This window comes from Eleutherodactylus coqui, chromosome 13, assembly GCF_035609145.1.
Source record: "Eleutherodactylus coqui strain aEleCoq1 chromosome 13, aEleCoq1.hap1, whole genome shotgun sequence".
Lineage (NCBI taxonomy): Eukaryota > Metazoa > Chordata > Amphibia > Anura > Eleutherodactylidae > Eleutherodactylus > Eleutherodactylus coqui.
In genome coordinates, this window is record NC_089849.1 from 32,046,371 (window position 1) to 32,071,946 (window position 25,576).

The window sequence follows — 25,576 nt, forward strand, 5'->3', positions numbered from 1 at the left end:
ATCGTTTTCTGAATAGACGGAAATGAAAGTGCTCTAAGTAATTACAATATCGTCAGATTATCCTCCCCGGCAGTCATTTACGTGGACTATAAAGCCATTTGATAATTATCACGAGAAGCGTCCCTCTGTTGCCTGTCGCAGTCCCCCCTTGGTTTCCCCCCTTGCATCCCTTCGCACTCTCCTGGCGTTACCCTTTTAAGAACCCGCAGATTCTAAGCTGAGCCACATCTGGGTGATAGAAGAGAGATACAGCGAAGATACAGACCCCAAACCTCCATATCTGACAGCCTCATCGAGGGGAGGTGGGTAGAGGATATGGAACACGTGAATGGCGTGTAAATATTCATTGGATGTGCGTGGATTTGTATATGGGGGTCTATGTTTGTTGTTTGCGTGTGTTCGTACTTGTCTGTCCATGATTTGTATCTATGTGTGCGTGTATCTACTTGTATGTATCCATGTATTTGTGTGTATGTTTATGTGTCTATGTTAATGAGTGCGGATACATGTGTGTATATACGTGTATATATATGATAAACATAAACATACACACATGTATCATATATGGACACATGTTAATGAGTGCAGATACATGCGTGTAAATGTGTGTATATATGTGATAGACATAAATATACACACATGTATCATATATGGACACATATGTTAATGAGTGCGAATGCATGCGTGTAAATATGTGTATATATGTGATAGACATAAACATACACACATGTATCCTCAATGGACTCATATATACACTTGCTATGTTAATGAGTGTGAATGCATGAATATATGTGTCGATGTATGATAGCATTCGTGTATGTTCATGCGTCTATGTTAATGAATACCGATGCATGTATGTATATATGTGTCCATATATAATAGTATGTGTGTATGTTTATGTGTCTATGTTAATGAATGCGGATGCATGTGTGTATATGTGTCCATATATGATAGACACATAAACATACACACATGTATCATATATGGACTCATATATACGCATGCTATATTAATGAGTGTGAATACATGTATATATGTGTCCATGTATGATAGCATGCGTCTATGTTTATGAGTGCAGATGCATGTATGTATATATGTGTCCATATGTGATAGTATGTGTTTATGTTCATGTGTCTATCATATATGGACTATATATACACATGCTATGATAATGAGTGCAGATGTATGTATGTATATATGTGTCTATATATGATAGCATGCGTGTGTGTATATGTGTCTATCATATATGGACACATACATACACAAATGCATTCACATTCTTTAACATAAATGCATGAACATACACGCGTGCTATCATATAGTATGTTAATGAGTGTGGATGTACTTGTGTGTGTGTGTATATATATATATAGTCCATATATGATAGACACATAAACATACACCCATACTATCATATATGGACACATATGTACACATGCTATGTTAATGAGTGCGGGTGCATGTGTGTATATATGTGTCCATATATGATAGCATGCGTGTATGTTCATACGCCTACGTTAGGCTGGTTTCACGCAGGTGAGAAGGTTGCATGATTTCCGCACGATGCGAGAGGAAGTAAAAACGCAGAGTTATGAAACCAATGATTTTCAAAAATTACGGCATGTCCTATCTTTCTGCATTTTGCGTTTTTTAAAAATCTCCCGTGTTTCCCTATGGAGCCTCGTTTTTATCGCACCGCAAAGCACAAACTTGCGTTTTTTGTGCACTATGATGCGTTTTTAACATTAACAAGCCCTAATGACTGTCGTGTTAAACAATCGGGGCAAAATTGCGCAATAAAAATTGCAAGCGGCAGCGATGTTTTAGCGGGAAAAAGCAGCGCTGACGCTCCAAAATCGCGGGAACAAAGATGTGATTTTGCCGCAAATTTCTTGAGGCGATATAGCTATCCCCACCTGTGAGACTAGCCTTAATGAGCACTGATGCCCGTGTGTTTGTATGTATCCATAGATGATAGCATGTGTGTGTTTATGTGTCTATCATGTATGAATACATATAAACTCATGCTATGTTAATTAGTGCAGATGTATGTGTGTATATCTGTGCCCATATATGACAGCATGTGTGTATATGTGCCCAAAAATGATAGAATGCGTATATGTGCCCATATATAATAGCATGTGTGTATATGTGCCCATATATGATAGCATGTGTGTATATGTGCCCAAAAATGATAGAATGCGTATATGTGCCCATATATAATAGCATGTGTGTATATGTGCCCATATATGATAGCATGTGTGTATATGTGCCCAAAAATGATAGAATGCGTATATGTGCCCATATATAATAGCATGTGTGTATATGTGCCCATATATGATAGCATGCGTGTATATATGTGCCCATATATGATTCTGTGTGTATATGCCCATATATGATAGCATGTTTGTATATATGTATCCATATATAACATGTATGTATATATGTATCCATATATGATAGCATGCGTGTATATGTGTGCCCATATATGATAGCATGTGTGTATATATATGTGCCCATGCATGATATCATGTGTATATATGCATCCATATATGATAACATGTGTGCATATGTACCCAAAAATGATAGCGTGTGTGTATATGTGCCCATATATAACATGTGTGTATATGTGTGCCCATATATGATAGTGTGTGTATATACGTGCCCACATGATAGCGTGTGTATATATGCCCATATATGATAGCGTGTGTGTATGTGCCCATATATGATAGCATGTGTGTATATGTGCCCATACATGATATCATGTGTGTATATATGTATACATGTATGATAGCATGTGTGTATATGTGCCCAAAAATGATAGCGTGTGTGTACATGTGCCGGTATATGATAACATGTGTGTATATATGTGCCCATATATGATAGCATGTGTGTATATATGTATCCATTTATGATAGCATGTGTGTATATGTGCCCATATATGATAGTGTGTGTATATATGCCCATATATGATAGCATGTGTGTGTATATGTATCCATATATGATAGAATGTGTGTATATATGTGCCCATATATGATTGCATGCATATATATGTTTTCATATTTGATAGCCTGTTTGTATATGTGCCCATATATTATAGCATGTGTGTATATGTGCCCATATTGATAGCATGTGTGTGTATGTGTCCATCATATATAGATATGTATATGAACACATGCTATATTAATGAGTGCGACTGCATGTGTGTATATATATGCCCATATATGGTAGCATGTGTGTATATATGTATCCCTATATGATAGCATGTGTGTATGTTATATTATATCTTTATACATGTTTGTATATGTATGTGTTAGGGCTTTGACATACAAATGCATGTATCAACTATGCTTGCGACAACGGAGCGTATTTGAGCATGAAGAATAGAAACCATTGATCCCATTGGGGGCTATTTACACGTGCGATTTTTCGGAAAATCGGAGCATGTTTTATTTTTCTCCGAGTCTGTAGCAATCTCACTTGTTATTTCCAATGGGTGAGAAAAAAATCGCTTTGCACTCCCATTACACTCCCATCACAGTCCCATCCCACTCCCATTGCACTCACATCTTACTCCCATCTCACTCCCATCCCACTCCTATCGCACTCCCATCGCGCTCCTATTGCACTCCCATTACAGTCCCACCCCACTCCCATTGCACTTACATCGCACTCCCATCGCACTCGCATCACACTCGTATCACACTCCCATCGCACTTGCACCACACTCCCATCCCACTCCCATCGCACTTGCACCCCACTCCCATCCCACTCCCATCCCACTCCCATCCCACTCCCATCGCACTCGCACCGCACTCGCACCGCACTCCCATCGCACTCGCATCACACTCCCATCGCACTCCCATCGCACTCGCACCGCACTCCCATCGCACTCGCATCACATTCCCATCGCACTCCCATCGCACTCGCACCCCACTCCCATCCCACTCCCATCGCACTCGCATCGCACTCGCATTGCACTTGCACCCCACTCCCATCGCACTCACATCACACTCCCATCGCACTCCCATCGCACTCGCATCGCACTCCCATCCCACTCCCATCGCACTCACATCACACTCCCATCGCACTCCCATCGCACTCACACCCCACTCCCATCCCATTCCCATCGCACTCGCATCGCACTCCCATCGCACTCGCATCGCACTCCCATTGCACTCCCATCGCACTCCCATCGCACTCGCATCACACTCCCATTGCACTCACATCACACTCCCATCACACTCCCATCGCACTCCCATCACACTCGCAACCCACTCCCATCCCATTCCCATCGCACTCGCATCGCAGTCCCATCACACTCGCATCGCACTTCCATCGCACTCGCATCGCACTCCCATCGCACTCGCATCACACTCCCATTGCACTCACATCACACTCCCATCGCACTCCCATCACACTCGCAACCCACTCCCATCCCACTCCCATCGCACTCCCATCACACTCGCAACCCACTCCCATCCCACTCCCATCGCACTCCCATCGCACTCCCATCGCACTCCCATCGCACTTCCATCGCACTCGCATCACACTCCCATTGCACTTGCACCCCTCTCCCATCGCACTCACATCACACTCCCATCGCACTCCTATCGCACTCGCATTGCACTCCCATCGCACTCGCATCGCACTTCCATTGCACTCCCATCGCACTCGCATCGCACTCCCATCCCACTCCCATTGCACTCGCATCGCACTCCCATCGCACTCCCATCGCACTCCCATCGCACTCCCATCGCACTTGCATCACACTGGCATCGCACTCCCATCGCACTCACATCACACTCCCATCCCACTCCCATTGCACTCGCATCGCACTCCCATCGCACTCCCATCGCACTTGCATCACACTGGCATCGCACTCCCATCGCACTCCCATCGCACTCACATCACACTCCCATCGCACTCCTATCGCACTCGCATTGCACTCCCATCGCACTCGCATCGCACTTCCATTGCACTCCCATCGCACTCGCATCGCACTCCCATCCCACTCCCATTGCACTCGCATCGCACTCCCATCGCACTCCCATCGCACTCCCATCGCACTCCCATCGCACTTGCATCACACTGGCATTGCACTCCCATCGCACTCACATCACACTCCCATCCCACTCCCATTGCACTCGCATCGCACTCCCATCGCACTCCCATCGCACTTGCATCACACTGGCATCGCACTCCCATCGCACTCACATCGCACTCCCATCCCACTCCCATCGCACTCGAATCGCACTCCCATCCCATTCGCACGGGGCGCTGCTGCGTAAATGTCCAAAGCGAAGGCAAACAGCGATCGCTGTAAAATATTCGCAATGACCAATAATGCCTAATTACGCTCAGTGGCTTTATTTCCCAGCGTTGTGCGCCCAGTAACTCCCTCCCCTCTCTTCTTTCCAGTTTCCATAGTCTATGGGAGCATTCTGTGTGTTTCGGCAAAAGATAGAGTAAGACCAGACCTATCTTTTCACATGGCGTATAAAATACGCGAACGAAAACGGTCGCAGATGCTTTATTTTTCCAGGCACGTTTTTGTACATGGCAAAAAGCAGTAATGTGTCTGAATGAACCCACTGAAATCCGATAGTCGCAATTTTTTAATGCGAGTAAATACCTGCGTAAATACAGTTGTGTAAATACGGCTGGCTTCACGGGGGCGTATTTGTGCGCACAATATGCAGAGAATAGAACCAATTGGCTTCATTTGCATTTCTATATTTTGTGGCCATTTCAGTCGCATAAAAAAAATTGAGCCTGTTTTATTTTTCAGCGCATTTGCGCACCGAAGGTCCCCTTAGAGGTCAATGGGGGCAAATTTACGCCCAACATAAAGGAGAGGTGCGACACATTGTGTAATCCCGCTGTAAAAAGAACACATCTGGAACTCATTAGATGAAGTACGCGATCGGTGCGCGAAAATGGACATGCCCAAAAAAAGGGCAATCAAATGCGCAGATACACGAGCAAAAAAGCCTTGTTCAGTGTGCAAATGTTGTGCTAAGAGGCGTGCAATTGTGCATATGCTCATGTGAAGCCGGGGGTGCATTTACACGGTCGAGTACAATATCGTATTCGCAGACCCGCAGGTCTTATGGAAGCGCGATGCATTTTGCGAGAAATTCACATTGCATTCGCATTGCTGCACTCCCATTATTTTCTATTGGAAAACTTGCATCGCATGCGCAAGAAACGCGTATGTACATGCGAGCGCAATTTTTACTCCCACTTTTAAACAGAAGCACTGAAAATAAGACATGCTGCGATATTTGTCTCCCAGCGCTGCGAGAGGAAAACCACACATGTGAATGCGCCCCTTCAAAATAATGTATTCTTTTCCGGTATGATTTCTGTGCATTTCGGAAAAACACAGAAATCGTGCGGGAAATCGCTTGTGTAAACGCACCCTCGGCCTCTTTCACACAAGTGACGCGTTTTTCGGCCAGCCGCATTGCGACCAAAAAAATCCAATGAACGAGAAAAAGGCGCGAACAAGTCGCAGCTAAATCTGGTGTTTTCTCGCCCATTCACATGGCCGGGTGCGTTGTATAGACGCCGCAGCCCAGAATTCCTTCTCCTGGTATAAATCTTCTAATAGACTTCTACTGGCTCATTAGAGCCGGCTGACATGTTTAGTAGCACTAGCCGCTGATAAACTCCCTCCTCCTCCCTTTACCTGCAGCTTCCATAGAAGTCTATAGGAGCTGCCGGCTGATCGCTGCCAAAAGACTGGTGATGTCGCGGCCGCTATGTTTTGACGTGGCCTGCTCGGTCGAGAATGCAGTTACTCGAAAAGAGCGATGCTCGCTCGAGTAACTGCCTTATCCGAGGTGCTCGCTCACCTCTAGTAACAACCAGTTGTCACTTTAGTCATATGTTTCCAGGAGGAATAGCAGAGGAATGACACAATGTGAAAATCTAAGAAAAGTTGCAACATAATTTCATTTGAAATGAAAAATGTGTTATTTGCTTTTTGGGTTAAAAAATCCAGTATCGGGGATTCCGACCAAAGATGGCATACATAACGCAACCAGGTATTGCACAAAGGGCGTCCCAGTGGGAGTCCCAGTGGTCGGCCATGTAAGACATTTTCTGGGGTACATCTAGATCACCCTACATATGTATGTGCTACATCAGTGAAATGTATCAGCATGGGTGTGAGCTGCAATACCAGATGCAGCCTAGGGACGAGAGTGGCGCTGTTTCTTATACAACGCCTTTAATTCCCATCTCCGTAATATAACATGTACATTGTCATCCAATGCTATTGCTAATACATGCCTTAAACGTGTCAATAATCTCTTTACCCCCAGGAGTCTCCTGTCGCTCTTCGGTTGTCGCTTCTGATAATCTCCCAATAGACAGTGTGGCCGGTCTCTTCACCAGCTGTTGGGTTCTCAATGCCTGTCGCTGTTCCGTCCGTCACCTCTGACTCTGGTAAGTAGGAGGGGTTGTACCAGGATTGGGGATAACTTGCTGATCAGTGGGGGTCTTACCACTGACCCCCGACTGATGCCAAGAATGGGGGGTCCTGCTTTCTGCGAGTTTACAGTGCCGATGTTAACCCGGCTTTAGGCTGCGTTCACACAGGACGGAATTGCCGCAGAATTTCCGTGCGGAAATTTCGCCAGCATTTTTACCCTGAGACTAAACAGCAAAGTGGAGGAGATTTGCGAAAATCTCGTTCACACGCCTCCGACACTCCGCTGCGGACAAGCTGCGTGGAGACTGAAATGTGGCGCGGAATTCAAATCTGCAACATGTCAATTGTATCGCCGTTTCCGGGCTCCCTTCTCTCAATGGGGAGAGATTCCCACAGCGGAATACAGGCAGAAAAGCTTCTTCAAACCCGCACTAAATGGCGTTGGTTTTGAAGCAGCCTTTCCGCTGCGGAATTTCTGTGCGGTCCGGCTGCGGACAATCCGCAAGATTTCCATCCCCTGGGAACCAAAACACCCAGATATTTACTATTCTCCAAATATCCCGTATTATTACATATTTGCGGGTGCGTTCACACGTAGGTGATTTTTCGCAAATTTCGGTGCGGATTTTGCAGCAGATTTCACCCTTTCAATTAAATTCAAATTTGGCCCCCTTCCCAGGAGTGTATGCGTTTTATGCATTTTCTCGTACGCACCGTATATTCGCATTAATTAATTTTCACCACAATTGACTCCCAATTGGCGTATTTAAAGCCATTCGCATGGAGCGCTGCTGCGTGAATGTAAAAAGACACGCTGAAGCGATGGCAAGCGACGATCGGAATACAATGCTCAGAAGGACAATTAACCCTTTCCAATCCAATTTGTATCCTGGTTTTCCTAGGGGGCTTACTCTTTTTCTGCTGTTATATAACGGCGCTATCTGCTGGCTAAAGCCAGTACTGCATGAGGTAACACATTGGATAGGCTCCGACAGCAGAGAGGCTGGCAATATACAGTAAGAGAACCCCGACGGACGTCTTCCAACATCGGAGCTGTACAGCTTTAAATCATAATGTCTTCAGACGTCAGACAGTGGATTGGAAAGGGTTAATGCCTAATTAGGGCGAGCCGGCTTCTTTCCTCTCCGTTGTACGCAGGGTAATTCCCTCTCCTCTATTTTTTCCAGCTCCCATAGAAGTCTATGGGAGCTTCCTGCGTAACGTGGAGAAAGATAGGGCAAGACGTATCCTTTAACCGCCATGTAAAACAGACGGCCAAAAAAGATTGCTATCATTTCTCGTCTGAATGAAGATATTAAAATCCGCGGTCATGTTTTATTCGCGACTTTCTTTACACGCGGAAATCCGGTCGTCTGACCATGAGAAAAGAAATGCACCACGTGTGCGGGCAAAAATCCGCACCTACCAAAGATAAAACATATGGGTGGCAATGACGTGGTCATGTGGATTTTTTTCCGCACGCGGTGCGTTCTTTTTCCGCGCGGATCTCCACTCATCTGACCGAGCCCTAAAGATATGAAATCGGCTACAGACCTGCACCAAAATCTATAACAAAATCGGCAGCCAATCAGCGCCCTGGGAACACTCTAAGTGGCGCGTTCACGTCAGACGAACAGCAAAAAAAAGATCAGCCTTACTTTCCACTGATTTCAGTGGGATTTTCTGAGTTTCAGTTTTGACCAGTTTTGTCCCGTTCCATCGGATTTATGTTTTGTTTTACGGGAAAAATTAATTGCAGCACTAAAGGAAAGCGAATGGAAAGAACCCTTCCGTTTTTTTTACATTGAAGTCAGTGAGTGACGGAACTGAACAGGGTAGTTTGCTTCCGTCCTTGTTGTCCGTTTAACTGATACACTTTTAAATAAGCATGGACAAAAGGGAGGAAAGACAAAAAAAGGCAAAATCGATGCATTAAAGTGACCGTCCTGACAAAATTCTGTCCTAGGACCAGGGAGAGCGGGGATATTACCTGCAGTTGTGCTACTCTGCTGTCTCTCCGATTCGCCGGTTTCAGGTCCTGTTTTAGACCATCCAAGATGGCCGACTACCTAATCCCCACAGTGCACTGGCAGTTTTAGACTACTAATGTACTATATCTGCTCTCTGATTGGGCAGAGCTACTCATGTGAGCAGCACTGGCCAATCAGAGAACAGAATATAGTGTGCATTAAGTAAGTAATGGGTCAATACCAATAAAAAACAGTCTGACAAATATGGCGTATCTAGCGCATATTGTGGAAGAACTTGTAAATGAGCTCTTTTCGCTAAATGACATCCAGTAGAAGGAGCGGCATAGAAGACTCAGACTGCAGAGGGTTTGTTTGAACCATGAAGATTCAGGATACGATGCAGCTGAAGGGGTACCAAAAATATACTCCAGCAAAAACACATTTTTCCATCCCTGCCCCTCACCTGATTGCCTGTCACACTCTTGAGGTCTCCTTTGTGTATTGCAGTCACTTCCCTGCAGTGCAGCCCCCTGTCTGATGCATATCATGCACCATCTTTAATCCAGATTCACACGGATATATTTGCATGTGCAATAAGTAGTGAATAGAACCCATTGATTTCACTGGGTTCGTTCACATGCATGTATTTTCCGTGCGCATTCCGGACACTCAAAAAAAACATGTCCTATCTTTCTGCGTATTTGCGCACCAAAGATCCCCATAGAAGTCAATGGGGGAGGGGGGGTTGCACAAATGCATACGCAGTACACAAGGAGATGCATGAAAAATGCATAATTGTGCTGGAAAAAGAACAATGTTGCGCTAAGGCACATGCAAATGTACTTACGCCCGTGTGAACACAGCCTCGGGGCTTATTCACACGACTGTATTTATGCAGCCATTTAGCTGCGCTTAAAAACGCGCGACCATTGGACTCTAATGGGTTCATTCAGATGAACGATTTTTTACACACCCCGTGAGAAGATAGGTCTTGCCCCATCTTTTGCTGAAATACGCAGGAGGCTCCCATAGACTTCTATGGAGGCTGGAAAAAAGTGAGGGGGAAGGAGTTACCTGGCGTACAAATGCTGGGAAAAAAGACAGCTGGCTGTAATTAGGCATTAATTGACATTCCAAGCATTTTATAGCGATCCATGGTTTCCATCGCATTAGCGTATTTTTTACATTCACACGCCGGCGATCCATGTGAATGGCATGTAATACGCAAATAAAGATCAGGTCAAATATTCATTCATGCAAATAAACGCTGCGTACTGCCGGACGTAAAAACACATACGGTTGTGTTGTGGAGGCCTTAGAGTGAGATTTCTTACTTTCACTTTCACATCAATCCCATGAGCCACCAGCACAGCATTAGCTAAGTTTGTACCATTTTTGCCTGCAGAGGGGAGAGTTTAATTATCGTTACCTTCTATATTTACCTAAATAAGCTACAGACCATAAGTATACAGTCAGGAGGATGAGCTGTGATCTCCTCTATGATACCTGTGTGACAGGAGGTGTGTGATCACCATTAGTAAAGGCAGTTTTGGGCAAGCATATGCACAAATACACTGTAAGCATGCACGAAACGCATGTGCAAAACACGCTCATGAGAACGAACCCCTTTGATAACAATGGGCTGCTCATTGGGCGCGTACATTTCATGCGTGCAAAGACGTGGGCAAATACCGTCATCTGAAGAAGCCCTAACTGTGATTGGATAGTCTCTGCCCCCCTTTAGGCAGGCTATGTGGTAGATCCATGTAACAGCATCACACAGACAGAGAAAATGACTAATAAATGAACACATAACTCCAAGCAGATCTGATCTGGTCAGAACTGAGATCACATGACCATCTGAGGAAAAAGAGGCCAGGAGTTTGAGACAGAAAGAAATAACTAACTAAGGTAACACTAGCTACATGATGAATGAAGAAAGAAATCACTTGAGTGGCCCTTTAGGGCTCACACCCACTGGCGTTTTTATTTCTTCATTGATGAATAGCTAAGCGCTGCCTGGAATTGGCTGAGCACTCAGCCAATCAGCACAGCCCTTTCAGGAGGCAGGGATTTTTAAATCCTTGCCTGCTGAAAGTGCTAGACAGTAGTACAGGGGAGCCAGCCGGAGGGCGCGTCTAAGCGGCGGAGAGGTGAGTAAAGATTTTTTTTGTTTTTTTAACCAGCTAGGGATGATTTTTAGGGAAGGGATTATATTTTAAGCCCTTCCCTGCAAATCATGCTGTGGGAGTTGCCACAAAACCACTGCTTTCAATGGGGCCAGCAGTAGCGCCGACCCCATCGAAAGCAATGGGATTGCATCCTGGACTTCTGCCACAGATGTGAAACTCTGCTGAAACATCGCAAATGAAACCATTGAAAATTATTGGTTTCATAATCATCGCTGTCGCATCACAGGACAAAAAATCGCAAGTGGGTGTGAGCCCTTAGGGCTTATTCACACGAGTGTATATCGACCGCTGTTTTCATGGCCGGCCGATATACACTTTCATCCGATGCATTGGATTCCAATGCATCAGATGACATAAACGTATTCCCGCGGTGTAAAAGTGCCTGGCTGGCAAATATAGCAGCGGGCGCTTTTACGCCGGGGAGCAAAGATAGTCCTGGAACTATCTATGTGCTCGGAATATGTCAGCCACTGCATGGGCTCCTATGGGAGCCAATGACAGCGGCCGGAGAAGGTAGGTGGGAGGGAGTTTACATTTATCTATTGGAGTCCAGCCACACTTACAGTTGTCTTGCATAGGAATCACCACTGGCAACGACCCAGGCTGCCTCAGGTCAGAAGTACAAGTTCACTGCACCATTCATCTTGGTCACAGTCCAGATGCCCCTAGCTATAGCACAAACCCTTTCCTTTTGGTCATCAATGCTACCGTGTTTCCCCGAAAATAAGACAGTGTCTTATATTAATTTTTGTTCAAAAAGGTTTAACTTTTTTACATGTATAGCTGCCTGGACACTATTTAAATTGACTTTTTAAGTGAACTGTTAGCAGGGCTTAATTTTGGAGTAGGGCTTATATTTCAAGCATCCTCAAAAAGCCTGAAAAATCATTTTGCATCCTCAAAAATTCTGGAAAATCATGCTATGTCTTATTTTCAGGGAAACAGGATAACATATCTGCCCCAATTTGCAGTAGGCCTGCTGGTTAAGTATTTTTTCCTTAGTGTTGTGCACATCTATTTATTGAAGGCTGGCCACACTTACAGTTGTATTACACAGGAATCACCACTTGGCTGCCTCAGATCAGGAGTACAAGTCCACTGGACCATTCCTGTTGGTCACAGTCCAGATGCCCCTAGCTATAGCAAAAGCCCTTTCTTTTGGGGGTTCCATGCTACCTCCTGCTGTCACTCTCCTCGGCACCGCTCAACAAATTATTTCTGCTTTGTGTCAGTCTCCTGGGTAGTATATCCCCTCCACAGACTATCACACCCCTCTTGGGAGGCAAGAAATTCCCCTCTATCTGCCAGGTATCAGCCAATTGATGAGTCCATTAGGCATGCTCCGTTTTGCCATGCGGAAATTTGGCGCAAATTTTGGTGCATCTCTCTTTGTAAGGTAGCCCCTTACAAAAACACATAGATCTGAATAGGAGCTGTATACAAAATATGGTGGTCCGTAAAAGAAAACAGTGTGTTTCAGCTCAGTGTGCACTTCTGCAACTCATCGAGCTCCATATCCATGACTGTGCCCGGAGCACAGCTGCATATCAGCAGTGGCTATTGTAATCCAAAATAGATAAATGTTGGTAGCCCTTGTCCAATGGACATTGAATCAGACATAACTCTTTTCCCGACCATTTAACCACTTAGATGCTGCTGTCAGTATTGACAGCAACATTTAAATGGTCTGACAGAAGGAAAGGATTCCCTCTGTCTCCTGAACGGCCCTCTGCAAGGAGATTGCGGGGTGCCGTTCTGTCACTATGACAAGGTAGGGCCTATGAACGCTCCCAGCCTGCCATGGATTTCCTCCTATTAAGCCCTACCTCTAAATGTATTATATCATGCAATACTGAAGTATTGCAGTATATCACACATGAAATCAGGCAACCGATAATTCAAATCCTTCATGGAGCGTTAGAGGAAACAAAAGTAGAAATACGATTAATAAAGTTTTATAAGTATTAGCATATTTAAAAAATATTAAAAGTTTTTTAAAAACCAATGGTTTCGTTTTGTCATGTTTTGCGGCCGTGAAAAAACGGGACAAAATCACGGACAAATGGTTTTTTTTTTTTGAAAGTGGCAAATTAAAAAGGAAAAAAAAAAAGAAGAAAAAAAGGGCCGCAGCAGGAAGGGGTGAAAGTGTACGAGGATTTGAGCGGTGTCATTAGTCTTCCTCCTGTAGGATGTGATTGTTTTCTATTCTGTCCGCTTCCAAGATGGACAGCACTCACACGGGACAAGATCCCATTCATTGGAATAGCTTAATTCACACAAGCAATGTTTCTCTCGGACCGATAGCCCAGGTTGGAGCGATTGCTGCATGTCCTCTTTGTGGGCGATTCTTGTTCATAAATCGCCCATTATTTTCTATCAGAGTGTGAAAAAAACGCATGCAACTTGCATGCTGTTTGCTTTGCATGTGAGTACGGTCCGTTTTTAAAGCACGTTACTATTGGAACCACATGCAATTTTTTTTCATGTGTGCAAAAAATGTAAATCTGATGCAACTTGCTCGTCTTAATGCAAAAACGCATCGCACACGCAGGAACACCACAATGAAATTCACGGGAGCGGTTTTTAATGCGGCTTATTTAGCTGCGATATAAAATAGCGACCATTTGAAGCATTGGATTCAGATGTATTCATTTAGATGACCAATGTTTAGCCGCATGAAAACGTTGTGTTGGGAATCATAGAACATCGGTGACTTAATACGGCGTCCGATTTTATACGAGGCCGAGAGAGATAGGTCTTGCCCCATCTGTGGGCTGATATACTCCTATGGGACCAGCAAAAAAAGGAAGGATGAGAGAGTTTAGCAGCGTCCAATGCTGCTAAAACATTACTGCTGGCTCTGGTTAACCCTTATGACCTGATCGCAGGTTTTTCCCGTTTACGCGTTTTGCGGTCGTGATGCGGCCAGCGTTAAAATGCAATTGTAGAGTGAAAGATGCCTTTGTTAGACGATAATGGCTTTCATTGCAATTTATCAAGGTTTAATTACTCCAAATAACTCCTTCTGAAATATCCTTCTATTCTTTACTGTATAATTATAAGCATCTATCTATCCATCTCATATCTATCTATCTATCTATCTATCTATTTCATATTTATCTATCTATCTCATATCTATCTATCTATCTATCTATCTATTTCATATTTATCTATCTATCTCATATCTATCTATCTATCTATCTATCTATCTATCTATTTCATATTTATCTATCTATCTCATATCGCTCTATCTATCTCATATCTATCTATCTATCTATCTATCTCATATCTATCTATCTATCTATCTATCTATCTATCTATCTATCTATCTCATATCTATCTATCTATCTATCTATCTCATATCTATCTATCTCATATCTATCTATCTATCTATGTATCTCATATCTATCTCTCTCATATCTATCTATCTATCTATATATCTATCTCATATCTATCTATCTATCTATCTCATATCTATCTATCTCATATCTATCTATCTATCTCATATCTATCTATCTATCTCATATCTATCTATATCATATCTATCTCTCTCATATCTATCTTTTTATCTCATATCTATCTATCTATCTCACATCTATCTACCTATCTATCTCATATCTATCTATCTCATATCTATCTATCTATCTCATATCTATCTATATCATATCTATCTATCTATCTATCTATCTATCTATCTCATATCTATCTCTCTCATATCTATCTATCTATCTCATATCTATCTATCTATCTATCTATCTCTCATATCTATCTATCTATCTACCTATCTATCTCATATCTATCTATCTATCTATCTATCTATCTATCTATCTATCTATCTATCTATCTATCTCTTATCTATCTCATATCTATCTATCCATCCACCCCCCCTCTACATTACGTTGCCTCTCCCTCCCTTATCTCTATATAGCTGCCCGTCACCCGCTGTCGCTGCTGGTGGCTTCCTGAATCTCCATAGCTAACAATTATCTCCCGTCGCCCCCCACCGCTCTCCGTCACTTTGTGCATCAGGGTTGTTCGGCATCCCCCCTCCTCGCACAGGAGGCGGAGACATTCCCTCTCGTACGTGAATACATTTGCCCTATTTAATTGTTGCATTTGCTCTACGGATGGCATTAGCACAGCGTTGTCGCTTCCTACACGCTATCTATACGATTCGCAGATGTAGAATAGCCCCCCTTTGTATCATTACTGCGCGCTGTATTTTCATGTGGCGGCCCTTCTTGCATCGGACGTGCTGCCGTCCATAGCGATGCCTTCACCACCGCCAATATAATCATTCATATTAAAGGGATAGAATGATGAAACTGATGCCAAACTAGAACATACAAGTGGTGGAAGGGTTAATCATCGCAGCATCCAGGCTGGTACCCATCCTGTGTAATCCTCCAGTTACTATGGAAACTAGAGAGTGATGTACAAAGCGCCGAGCCTTAAAGGGGTCTTACAGTAATACCACAGCAAGCAGTGGGATTTGTAAATACTGATGCAGAAAACCCACTTGGTTGCCCCCTCCCTTCCTGCCCGTAGTATTTGCACCTTTTGGCCTTGGCCAACCGGTATGATGCATGCCCCTATCCTTGCATTTTTACTGGTTAAGCAGTCCTGTTAGTTATTAACCCTATGTAAAATGCACAGGAAGGTTGTATATGGATGGAACACAGTAGATTCTATGAGGGCTGTCTCCCCGGGTCATTATCCTGGTCTTGACAACCACGGCATCTGGCCCTAATTCAGTCAGACTGATGTGGCGGTGACATGAAGAGAAGGGAAGGGATGGGAGAAGAGCAAAAAGGAGTTATAGCGGGAATAGAATAGGGAGGGAGCAGCTGAGGAGTAGTGGAAGAAGACACTGTAGGAGAAAAACCTTATAGGAAGGAGATACTAGAACCAGTGGTCTAGCTGTAGTCCATGGAATCCATAACGGAGTCTAATTCGCCAAAGGAAGAAGGTAACTTCTCCATGTACTTTCCACAAATCATCACAAGTCTGACTACATCAGCCTTGGCTTTCCTTCCAATATCTATAAGTAATTCCACGACACTCGCATTGATACAACCATCAAGTTCTTCATCGTCATCCACCTCTGTAATCTTGTCTTCTTCCAGCTAATGCTGAAGATTTCCCATCTTCAAATACTAGTTAGTTGTATCTATTTCTTCTTGAGGTTTTAAACTCCATCTTAAGATTCTTCTTGCCCTTAGTACGGAGCATCTCTCTTAATGTTCTAGAATCTGCTTGTTTCATTTTCTATGGTCGCTGAGGATAATATGGACCTTCTTAAATTAAGGACCTTTTCACATCTGTCTCTGTCTTGATAGTTCTCCATCTTGTATGTTCTAATTCATGTATACAATGTCTTAAAGATCGTTGTTAGAGGTAAAGAAATCTTCTTCAAGGTCCATTGGTGTCTCCAAGATTTATGTTGTGTCTCACCATTCTTTGAGGTTACTCTTGAAAATGTATCTTCTTGAGATGTTCTCCTTATATCTTACAGCCATGCAGCAAGTCATGCAGACATTTGATTTCCCTCCATCTTCTGATCTGGACCTAATCTTCCTTAAAGGGATCATGGAGAGTCCAATGGTAATTCTTGTCTTTGAAGAAACCATCAGTAAAGGCTCTAAGGTTGAGGGAGTTTTCCATTTTGACGCAAAGAAATCTTCTACAACTTGCCTTAGAGTTCACCATTTTCAAGCTCTCTCTTAGCTGTTTGAGACCAATATCAATGTATTCTCTTTACCGCAGGCTCATGAACGTATGGAAGAGACCAGGTTGGAAGCTGTGAGGGAAAATAACCTTCAGCTGGTGCAAGAGATTCTGCAGGACATGGCTGGAGTGAGGGACCCAAGTGGAGCAGCTGCTGAGTTGCAAAAGATCCTACAAGAACCTCATTTTCAGGTAGCGTATGGAAGTTGAATTTAACATTTGTAACACAGTTTGCTTTTTTTCTCTTTGTCCGAGAGGATATTCTATTTACTGTTAGAGGGTACTTTCACACTTAGCCGAAATGCTGCGAATTGTGCTGCAGAATTTTCCGCTGTGGAAAATCTGTAGCATTTCCGATGCATGGGAACATACCCCATAAAGAGTATCTCAGAACGTAGATGAGGTATTGGACTTGTGACCCATTAATTAAATATTATACAAAATAGAAATACGTGTGATAGGAACCATGACCAAAAGAGGACAGCAGTAGAAAGTCACAGATGTAGGAAGTGAAGTGACATACATAAGTCGTGAAGGTATCATCTCTCCTTAGGGAGAGCACTAAGAAGGTGAGTGAGCAGACTTATAAGGCCATCCATGCTCCTCTGGGTAATATGCAAATAAGGAAGATGGAACAATACCTCTGCAGCGCCACCTATTGGATGGCAGTATTCTTTCAAATATGCTTGACGCTTTATACAGGTGTGTAGAGCAATGATTGAGAATTGAAAACCAAGCCAGAATCCATACACAGACAGCTGTTTCTGGGTGTTTGCCCCTCATCGGTGTGCAGTAGGATCCTGGCTTGGCTGGTGAGAGGCCTGTGATGTGAGTCGCGAGGGATAACATATCTCATTATAAACAGTACTGGCCTAAAGTTAGATGGCACACTGTGCAGAATTTGTTTTGGCACTGCCCCTCGGTATTCCGCTTGTGCAGAAAGCAACAAGATAGCAGCGTAGTCACACCTGAATATCTCAGGGAATAAATATTGTACCAAAACCAAGCTCAAAAATAAACGCAGCGCTAGAACTAACCTCATAACATAAATACAGCACCAGAACCAATCCCATCACATAAATACAGCACAAACCAAACTCAGTACCTATAGATACCATACCAATTGCATTGCAGGGGTGCTGATGGACTGACAGGGGCACCTCAGAACATCAAAGGGGAGGAGACAGACAGGAGGATAATGATTCATGTAGCTCTACAAGTTGCTGCCAAATGGAGAAAGAAGATAGTTTGGCCATACAGACCTAAAGGGGGCGGCCGCCCCCTGCCTACATCGGCCTGATGCCCCTCTACAAACTGATGGCTGGCACCCGTGCGACCACATGGGTTGCTTGTAGCTGATGCTGGCCATGCATAGAAAAAAGTGGGCCCCATGGCTTCCATTATGGTGTTGGGTCATACCCCCCAGAGCAGACCTGTCTTGTGTTTGTTCTCCCCTCTTGGCCCATGACCTTTGAGCCTCATCCTCTTGTACGTTAACAATGCATTTTCTCTGGAGAGGGAAGTTCTGCCATGTGGTAGCAAAGCAGGTGAGGCCAATAAAGCAGTATTGCCTGACTTTATTGTATGTACGCCTTTGAGGCTTGTTCCCATCTGTCTGACACTCAAACTCCTACTTGAAGGACCGTTACATGCTATGTTCCTTCAGATAGGACAATAAGGCCAATACCCTACAAGATAGAGCAGATGGGCAGCACATACAAGTCTTTCATACTCCCCTTGGATAGGCAGCACATATGATTAAGTTGTACCCATCCAGCAGACCTTCACAGGTTTAGGGATCTGATGCTCCATGTGAAACCATCCGTAGAGAACATTACAGAAAGGAAAAAGGCCCAGCTAATACAATGAACCATGTCTTCAGATGTACAAGAGATTTGATATTTTCTGACTTTGAGATTTAAATGATTTTCTGTATCTAAATACAGTTGGATTGCTGTTCCAACATCTCTGCTTGCTGTCAGTTAATGAGAGCATACGTGTTTAAACCCAGGATCTAATTCTCTGTAAAGTTTAAAATCTTCCCATCACCTGCTATATACTGTATATAGATAGTTATGACCATCTCCTGCTTTTGACATCAGCAGCATGTAGCCCATGAAGGAAGTGATGTGTGGTGGGCTTGGTGGGTGTTACATTCGTGTGGGCAACTAAGCACCAGGCCCACACGAATGTGACGCGAACTCACAGGTTAGGGACAACTGGCCCTGTGCTGCAGGGAAGATGACAAGGCCCTACCTAACAAGTGGGGCAATCACCTCTATAAAGGCGGCCCCACGCTGGAACCTCGGCCCTACTCTCCCTTAAAGGGTGATACTTGCAACCAGACACATTAAATGCGCAAACTCACCACACAACCTCGCACACTAAAGCAGATGGTAAAGCTGAATATAAAAGCAAGGGATTAGTTCGTACATTGGCCAATGAACTTAAGCTGCAAGGCCACGACAAGGCTTCTCGTGTCTTGCAGTCCCTACTCTAGCAAGACATTAAACAGGCAGCAGAGGACGCCATTCACACAACAACATACTAGGGTTAGCATGCCAGACACACAACCACATAGAACAGGACAGTTCCCTCCTCATGTCTAGCCACCTGCTCAAACATACAGAACTTGACACTGTTCACACCATATACACAGAGCAGGGCTATCCACACCTAATGTCTGGCCACCTGCCAAACACTGGACTAGCCCCGGTTTAAACACATAGCAGCTTTTCAGGCATGCAAAACCTACCAACAATAGAGTGAAGGGATCCCAGCTTCCTCCAGCAGAGGGAGGCTATTTATATGCAACCAGACCAGTGGGGATTGGCTAGCAGGAGAACACCACACCCAGCCAGCTCAATAATTTCACACCTGTGAGGCTGTGCTGCTAGAAACCTATGTAGCATAACAGATCCCAGCCAGCACAACCTAACAGTGGGTATATAAGGTATATTATAAGCTGTCTGCTCACATATCACTTGTTGTTGTAATGGGTAAAAGAGGTGATTTATCAGAGTTACAAAAAGGGATGATCATTGTCTTTCGGCCCATGGGTGACGGTATTTCTCAAACAGCGTAGTTCGTGAACTTTTCACCTGCTGCTGTGGTGAAAGTGTATCATAAGTAGACAAATCGCACCATTGGGAATAACCTACATAGAAACTGTGGAGCACCACGTGCTTAGATGCATAAGGCCAACTGATACACGACAGGGGAACAGCTCACCATGAAAATAAACCAGGGGGCTACCAGATGTGGGTCTAAAACAACAATTCAGTGGACCCTACTGCCTATGGGGCTCCGAAGCAGATGGATGGTCACTGCTCCTATGCTAATTAAGGTGCGGTGAAAAAAAAGGCCTCAATTTGCACGGCAGTGTTGGAATTGGGCCACCGCTGATTGGCAAAGGGTTGCCTTCTGCGATGAGTCCCATCTTCTGCTTCATCGAACGGATCGACGGACGTTGGCATGTCAGATGAGAAACTTTAGAGAACAAACACCCTGCAACCATTACTGGAAGCACACAAGCCGGTGGTGGCAGCGTTAAGGTCTGGGGAGTTTTTTCGTGGCCTTCTCTGGGCCGCTCATCCATGTGGAAGGTATTCTGAACCAATCTGGTTATGAATCCATCCTTGCAGATCACATACAGCCCTACATGATGTTTGTCTTCCCCGGGGCAAATGGGAACTTCCAGCAAGACAAAGCAAAATGTCATGTGGCTAGAAATGTCTGACAATGGTTGGAAGAGCATGACCAAGACTTCCAAGTACTTCCTGACCCCCAACATCCCCAGATTTGAACCCAATGGAGCATCTGTGGGACCGTCTTAATCATTGTGTTTGCTCTATGGATCCTTCCCCACACACCCTCCAGCAATTGTGGGATGCACTGCAGCCAGTGTGGCTCTAGATACCTGAGACAACCTACCGGTACGTTACGGAGTCACTCCGATCCCGTCTAGCTGCTGTCTATAAGACACACGACTGTTACTCTGGATATTAGCTGTAGGTCATAATAATATGATGCAACTCTGTATATATGGCAGATGTTGCAGGGCAGTATATAGGGTGCTAATGAATTGTCATGGCAGTTAGGGGCCTCCTGAAGGCCATTTTAACCTGCCCACATGCATTCAACAACTGTCAGATGAATGATCGTTTTTCTGACCGCTATTTTCCCCAGATCACGGGCACAGGACTCTGAAGAGAGTCCAATTTTCAGTCGGTGCATGGATTTCACAGGCAGGCAACGTGGGAACCAGGAAGCGAATGGGAATGAAAAATCCAGTACCAGGCTCCCTGATATCTTGCCTAACAGCACCATAAGTTAGTTTACAGTATTTTAGGCAGGTGGCAGGCTCCCTTTAATAAGATAACAGAGACAGGCAGAATACACTGCAAACTAAAGTATTGCAGTGCATAATATGAGCTACTGCATGGTAGGGTCCTCCAGTGCGACAATAAAAATGTAAAAAAAAACTTTAATAAAATTTTCAAAACTAAAACAAATATTAAAACCAATAAAAAACCATAATTTTTATCGCCACATATGTGAAAGTCCAAACTATTAAAATGTTGCATTATTTTTTCCACATGGTGAACACTGTAAAAAAAGTTATATTGTGTGAATTGCTTTTTTTTTTATACGCCCCATCTCCCCCAAAAAATGGAATACAAAGTGATCAAAAAGGTGTATGTTCCCCTAGATGGTACCAGTAGAGCCTACAACTAGTGATGAGCGAGTATACTCGCTAAGGGCAATTGCTCAAGCGAGCATTGCCCTTAGCAAGTACCTGCCCGCTCGAGACAAAAGGTTCGGGTGCTGGCGGCGGGCAGGGAGCTGCGGGGGAGAGCGGGGAGGAACGGAGGGGAGATCTCTCTCTCCCTCTCTCCCCCGCTCCCCCCTGCTGACTGCCGCGACTCACCGCTCCCCCGCGCCGGCACCCGAACCTTTTGTCTCGAGCGGGGAGGTACTCGCTAAGGGCAATGCTCGCTCGAGCAATTGCCCTTAGCGAGTATGCTCACTCATCTCAACCTACAACATATCCCACATGATATCCAAGCCTGTTAAGAAAATTGTAGATCAATGTATCAGTTGATTGCTTTTGCTATTAGATTGTAAACCAGGAAGATAGTGGTACTGGGTAAGACAGAAGATAAGATAGTCCTCCAGACCCCCTCCCTTGCATTCCTTCTTAATGAAATAATAACAGTTTCATTGTATGTTATAGTTACACCTTAAAAGGTGTGAACTTATGTTAATCATTTTAGTTATAGCCTATCATGCATTCTTATTAGTTTTGGAGGTATGTACTTTTCCTGTGATGTCATTTATGGTATATAAACAACATGCGACTTTGAATACATTAGAAATCACTTGATACGGCAACAGGCTGGTGTGATTTGCATTTCTCCTAAGGGCCCATGCTTCTACACAAGATCTGAGATTGTCTTCTCCTTCATAAACAAACAAATTCTCACAACAAACCCCTTACACATTTCTGTCATCAAAAAATGGCAAGTTATGGGTCACAGAAAATGGCGACACAAAGCAATTTTTTGAAAAAAAATTCTCAAAGACTCGAAGAATAAAATGAGCGTGTATTTTTACATGCATCCATTAGGACAGGAGAGCTTTTGAGCTCATAGAGCATTGTCTAGACTTGAGCTTTGAGAATTAAAGGTTCAAATTTTTGGCCTCTGCATTTTCCTATTCACTGGCAGAACTCAAAGAACCTGAACATGGTAGGAAATTGAAATACAACTTTTTTTCCAACAGGGCAGACTTAGCTTTCATGTGATATCATCATTTACTTTGTATCTGTCTTTCCCATTCTCCAGTCTCTTTTACAAACTCATGACTCCGTGGCATCCAAAAATTATGAGACCCCTCCTCCAAGTCCTCTCATGGATCCCACTCTAAGCAACCAGCCGGTTCCCCCGGATGCCGTTCGTATGGTGGGAGTAAGGAAGAATGCAGGAGAACATTTGGTAAATTGGAAAGCAAAGCTACCAGGGTATTTCCCATTATCATTACCACGATTTGTACTTGTTTTCTTGCGTTGTTACTTTTGTTGTTGTCTCCTACCACCAGGGAGTGACTTTCCGTGTGGAAGGTGGTGAACTGGTGATTGCCAGGATCTTACATGGTGGTGTGATTGACCAACAAGGTCTTCTCCATGTGGGAGATGTCATCAGAGAGGTGAATGGTCGGGAAGTGGGGAATGACCCGCAAGCTCTTCAAGAAATGCTTCGGGAAGCCAGTGGAAGTGTGGTGTTGAAGATACTTCCAAGCTACCAAGAGCAACACCCTCTACGGCAGGTACCAAAGAGGAGAGACTCGTTCTAACATTACATTTAAAGGGTTAAAGGGATTGTTCTACGATTACTAGACCCCTTCCAATCAGGAGAACAGAGGTATAGAGCATCTCAGAATAAATGGAGTTATGGTTGCACATGGAGATAGCCAAGAGCATCAAATCGGCTATCTACAGTGGTCCCATTGGAATTAATTGAGAGGTGGTGCGCATGTGCGACCATTGCTTCATTCATTCTGGGACACTCCAGACCCACGTTCTCCCACTCGAAGAACTAGTTATTCCCTATCCTGTTGTTATGGGAAAGCTTAATCTTGTGGGACAGCACCTTGAAGAGGTCTTAAGAAAAAAGGTCTTCTTTTCCAGAAACATTGCCCCTTTAGTCTTTGGGCAGTGTTTGGTACTGCAGGTCAGCCCCATTCAAGATAAATGGGTTTCTGGGACTTAAAGGGGCTGTATTCACAGGATAGGGGATAACTTGCTTACTGTGGGGAAACTTCTCCCACCCGCATTCTCCTCTTCACTGTGTTGGTGCAGTAAGCCTGCAGTGAGGAGGAGTGGGGACACGAGACACCCATTCTTGGAATCGGTGGGACTCTCAGTGGTAAGACCCCCACCGATAAACAAGCAATTCCCTATCCTGTGGATAGGACATAACTTGTAATTCTGGTACAACCCCTTTAAACATTGATGGTGTATACTTATGATAAGCCAACAACGATTGATTAGTCTAAATCCAATCAGCGAACCTCTGAAATCAATAGAAAGAAGGGGCTAGAGCTTTGTGGCACTATCATTATTTACCTAGGCACATCAGTTTGTCTGTATGTGCAGATCAGCTCCATTCAAGACACTGGGAGTTGAACCCATTGGTCTATCCCAATGATCCCCCAACTTGTGGCTCTACAGGTGTTGCCTAAATATAACTGCGATCTTGAGGCCATAATGAGCATTGTAGTTTTGCATCAGTTCGAGATCCACTAGTTGGAGATCACTAGTTTAGAAGACTCAAATTTTTTGTGTACTACCAATAGCACCCCCTTTGCAAATGGGCTGTGTCAGGTATTACAGCTCGTTTAAAATGTGATGAGTTAACATGTCCTCTCAATACAGTTAGAGAATAACAAAGTGTTGATTTTTTCTAGGTATTTGTAAAATGTCACTTCAGCTATGACCCATCCAATGACAGCTTGATCCCATGTAAAGAGGCAGGTTTGGCTTTCCGAGCAGGAGACCTGCTGCAGATTGTCAATCAAGAAGACCCCAACTGGTGGCAGGTGAGACATGTGAGACATATTTGTCTATGTGATGCTTTCCATATTCTAATGTTAACTTCACTCTAAACTTGTGATCTTGCACATTTGCCCAGGTCACCATAGCCTAACCCAAACCCATTGGGCTCTTTGCATCGGCTCAGGCTCAACCAGTGTTGATACCAGCCCTGTTTTCTAAACCATTGAGATACTTTATGTTAGAATGTCTTCTCAAGGACTGTAGCCACAGGTGGTAAAGGGCTGTGGCTTGTCAAATTTCTATGTGGTTATTCATAAACATGGAATCGGTCCTGTCAGTCCCTTCAATATGGACAAGTATAGTGTTTCACTTTGATTAAAGGGGTCAACTTTGGACAATTCCTTTTTATTAGAAGGATTTCTCAACAGCTGATCCCAGGGTGTCTCGTTTCTTGAACTCATTATGTTTAGCTGTCCTCTTTGCGGGAATTCAGCAGCAATCATTAATTTTACCTGCAGCACCACCACAGGGGAAAAGAAGCATTACATGTTGTCTACTAATATCAATACACTGCCCATGAAATACACAGACATGTTCGGTCTTCCAGAATTAGACAAACCTTTGGGGCAACTCTTTCTTCTAGAGTATTTGACAATGGGAACAAGACAACCCCTTTAACCCTTTCCAATCC

The 25,576-nt window shown here is 44.0% G+C and overlaps 1 protein-coding gene across 2 annotated transcripts in view; it reads left to right on the forward strand.

Annotated features, from left to right (window-relative positions):
- Nucleotides 1-250: 250 nt before the first annotated feature.
- The window catches only part of MPP2 (MAGUK p55 scaffold protein 2), a 33,218-nt gene continuing 7,892 nt past the window's right edge, over nt 251-25,576 (forward strand). The window contains exons 1-7 of one of the 2 annotated variants that reach the window (XM_066586719.1): nt 251-302; nt 7,332-7,455; nt 17,119-17,207; nt 17,370-17,522; nt 23,177-23,326; nt 23,430-23,657; nt 24,798-24,929. In XM_066586719.1, coding sequence (XP_066442816.1) covers nt 7,419-7,455; nt 17,119-17,207; nt 17,370-17,522; nt 23,177-23,326; nt 23,430-23,657; nt 24,798-24,929 — 789 coding nt within the window. In that variant the 5' untranslated portion in view covers nt 251-302; nt 7,332-7,418. Of the gene's footprint in view, nt 303-7,331; nt 7,456-16,326; nt 16,573-17,118; nt 17,208-17,369; nt 17,523-23,176; nt 23,327-23,429; nt 23,658-24,797; nt 24,930-25,576 lie in introns of those variants that run through there. The other variant, XM_066586718.1, reaches the window with a different exon arrangement.